The 3,225-nt window shown below is 48.6% G+C and overlaps 1 protein-coding gene across 1 annotated transcript; it reads left to right on the forward strand.

Moving 5' to 3' along the window:
- The first annotated feature begins 2,150 nt into the window (after positions 1-2,150).
- LOC145413186 (protein GVQW3-like) lies at positions 2,151-2,903 on the forward strand. The gene has a single exon (XM_080282912.1). It carries the CDS (start codon positions 2,151-2,153, stop codon positions 2,901-2,903), a length of 753 nt encoding a protein of 250 aa, XP_080139038.1.
- The last annotated feature ends 322 nt before the right edge of the window (positions 2,904-3,225 follow it).

Here is a 3,225-nt window from a genome sequence, read left to right on the forward strand (position 1 = left end):
CAGGGTGTAAGCACAGAAGCACAGTTCTTGAGAACAACAGGAGGGACCCCATCAGGCCCATATGCCTTGTTAGTACCGATGCCAGTGATGGCAGAAAATACATCAACTGAAGAAATTTTAATGTCAGCCATGAGGAAGTCAGAGGGGGGAAGTGATGGAGGAACAGCACCGGAATCGTCTAAGGTGGAATTGGAGGAGAAAGTCTGTGCGAAGAGATCTGCTTTATCAGTAGAAGAAATAGCTACAGAACCATCAGAGTAGAAAAGAGGGGGGAAGGATGATGAGGTAAAGTTGTTAGAAAGATTTTTGGCAAGGTGCCAGAAGGAGTGGGAAGAATTCGAGTTGGAGAGTTGAGAGCATTTAGTATGGATGAAATTATTTTTAGTAGGGCGAAGAACAGACTTAGCATGATTCCGGGCAGAAACGTAAAGATGTTGTGATTCAGGGGTGGGTTGGCTCCGGTACCTTTTGTAGGCCCTCTCCTTGTTGCGGACACCATTAGAACAAGTGTGATTAAACCAAGGCTTTCTTGCGTTAGTCAAAGGATATGAGAAAGGAATGTATGCTTCCATGCCCAAGAGAATAACCTCCGTAATGCGCAAGGCACACTCAGATGGCTCCCGGCCATGGAAGCAATAATCATTCCAGGGAAAATCAAAGAAGTACTGCCTGAGGGCCTCCCAACCCACGGCTCCAAAATGCCACAGACGACGTTTCCCTGGAGGGTCCACAGGCCGTACCGGAGTGATAGGACAGGTTAAGGTAATAAGATTGTGATCGGAGGAGCCCAACGGAGAGAAAAGATTAACAGAGTAAGCAGAAGGATTAGTTGTGAGGAAGAGGTCAAGTATGTTGGAGCTCTCTCCAAGGCGGTCAGGGATACGGGTAGGGTGCTGTACAAGCTGCTCTAGGTCATTAAGGATAGAAAAGATGTAGGCTTGTTCACCAGGTGGATCCGTGAAAGGAGAAGAGAGCCAAAGGTGGTGGTGAACATTGAAATCTCCTAGAATGGAGATTTCAGAGAAAGGAGAAATGGATAGAATGTGTTCCATCGTAGAAGTAAGATAGTCGAAGAATTTTTGATAGTCAGTAGAATTAGGGGATAAGTAAACAGCACAGATATATTTAGTCAGAGAATGACACGAAAGCTGAAGCCAGAGTGTAGAGAATTCAGAAGAATCGAGTTCAGGAACACGAGAGCAAGATAAGTCGTTGCGTATATATACACAACAGCCATCTTTGGCTTTGAAATGAGTATAGAGAAAGTAGGAGGATACAGAAAAGGGTTTGCTGTCAGTTGCCTCAGACAGCTGAGTCTCTGTTAGAAAAAGAAGGTGAGATTTAGAGGAGGAGAGGTGGTGCTCAACAGAGCGAAAGTTAGAGGAAAGGCCGTGAATGTTGCAGAAATGAAGAAGAAGAGAGTCAGACAGTGGTTCCAGGCACCTCGAGTCATCACAGGGAGAGGGGCGGATGGTGGGGGCATTTATGGTCCCCCCCCCCCTGGGGACTCCGAGGCTTGGGGAAGAGACGCCATTTTAGTTAAATTTGGAATAGGAAGTGTAGTGTGTACTGTGCATGTAGTTTGGTGTAGATAGAGAAATTTGTACTGGAGAGCATGCTGGCCTACCCTCTGTGTAACTGAGACACTGAAAAAGTTCAGCAAAGGGGGATGGTCAGGAACTAGTCCTGAGGGCTGATGAAACGGGAGCTCCAGCACTCCCTGTCATCAGCTTTCCATCCACCTCGGGAGTACTGCCCTGCTTGACTGGTGCTACAGTCTACTCATACAAATACCATACCTCTCACCACCACGCACAATATCGGCCATCTTCGCGTAACATCCCTGCACCTCTGCCACCACCACACATATCTTTGAAACCAACATACGAAGGTGTGTCAGAAAAGTTCCAGGACTGAGTGTGCTGTGTGAGCTATGAGTGGGAGAGTGATTAGCGGGTTGCGTCACCGTGTGACGTAATATCCAGGGAGTATATGACTGTGATCTCAGCTCTCTGCAGCCATTGATCTTTTTTTCACATGCTTTTGTATACATGTCCTCTGTTTCAGGTCGTCAAGCGATGAGCACAGAGCAATGAACCAACCTGAAGTTTCTGGTCCGGTTGGGGAAAACTCCGTCTGAAGCACTGGGAATGCTGCAGCAAGTGTACGGAGATGAGATGATGCCACACTCACGTGTTTTTGAGTGGTACAAGAGGTTCAAAGAGGGACGTGAGGACATGGAAGACGACTCCAGGAGCAGAGGGCCTTCAACAAGCAGGACTGAGGCCAACATTGAGCATGTCAGGCAGATTGTACGTGGCGATCGTCGGTTGACTGTTCGACTGATCGCAAATGAGCTGGGCATGAACCGGGACAGCGTCTGGAAGATTGTCACTGAAGATTTGGGTATGCGGAAAGTCTGCGCAAAGATGATGCCAAAGCTGCTGAATGATGACCAGAAGGATCGGCGCATGCAGGTGTGTCAGGACATCCTCGAGCATCTTGAAACCGAACCAGATTTGCTAGGGAGAGTCATCACCGGTGATGAGTCATGGATTTTCAAGTACGACCCGGAAACCAAATGCCAGAGCCTTCAGTGGAAGAGTCCGATGTTGCCAAGGCCGAAGAAAGCAAGACAGTCGAAGTCCAAAGTCAAAGTCATGTTGATCACATTCTTTGATGCGAGGGGCATCGTCCACACCGAGTTCTTGCCACAGGGCCAGACGATTAACCAGCACGCCTACAAAAAGATCCTGCGGCGTTTGCTTCTTTCAGTGCGCGAGAAAAGGCGAGAGTTGTGGCAGGACAACTCATGGCTGCTTCACCATGACAACGAGCCTGCTCACAGTGCCCTGAGCATCCGACAGTTCCTGGCCGGGAGGAACATCGCCGTGCTAGAGTAACCTCCCTACTCACTCGACCTGGCTCTTTGTGATTTTTTGCTCATCCCCAAGCTCAAGGGGTTCATCAAGGGTACCCGTTTTGAAGACGTAGAAGACATCAAGATGGCCGTGACGACAGAGCTGCGGAGGATCCCGGAAGAATCCTTCCAGAAGTGCATGGAGGCGTGGCAGAGAAGGATGGGAAAGTGCGTTAGACTCCAGGGGGATTACTTCGAAGGGGACAACTCGCAGTTTGTAGTTTGGATTTGAAATATATCTTTTGTGACATCAGTCCTGAAACTTTTCTGACACACCTCGTACACCCTCCCTACCACCACCATCT

This window comes from Coenobita brevimanus, chromosome 95 (assembly GCF_032717465.1).
Source record: "Coenobita brevimanus isolate Jiangsu-jjx chromosome 95, ASM3271746v2, whole genome shotgun sequence".
In the NCBI taxonomy this organism is placed as follows: domain Eukaryota; kingdom Metazoa; phylum Arthropoda; class Malacostraca; order Decapoda; family Coenobitidae; genus Coenobita; species Coenobita brevimanus.

Bases quoted from the DNA above. Each gene is read 5' to 3' on its own strand.
- LOC145413186 (XM_080282912.1), top strand. From the start codon at position 2,151: ATGCTGCAGCAAGTGTACGGAGATGAGATGATGCCACACTCACGTGTT.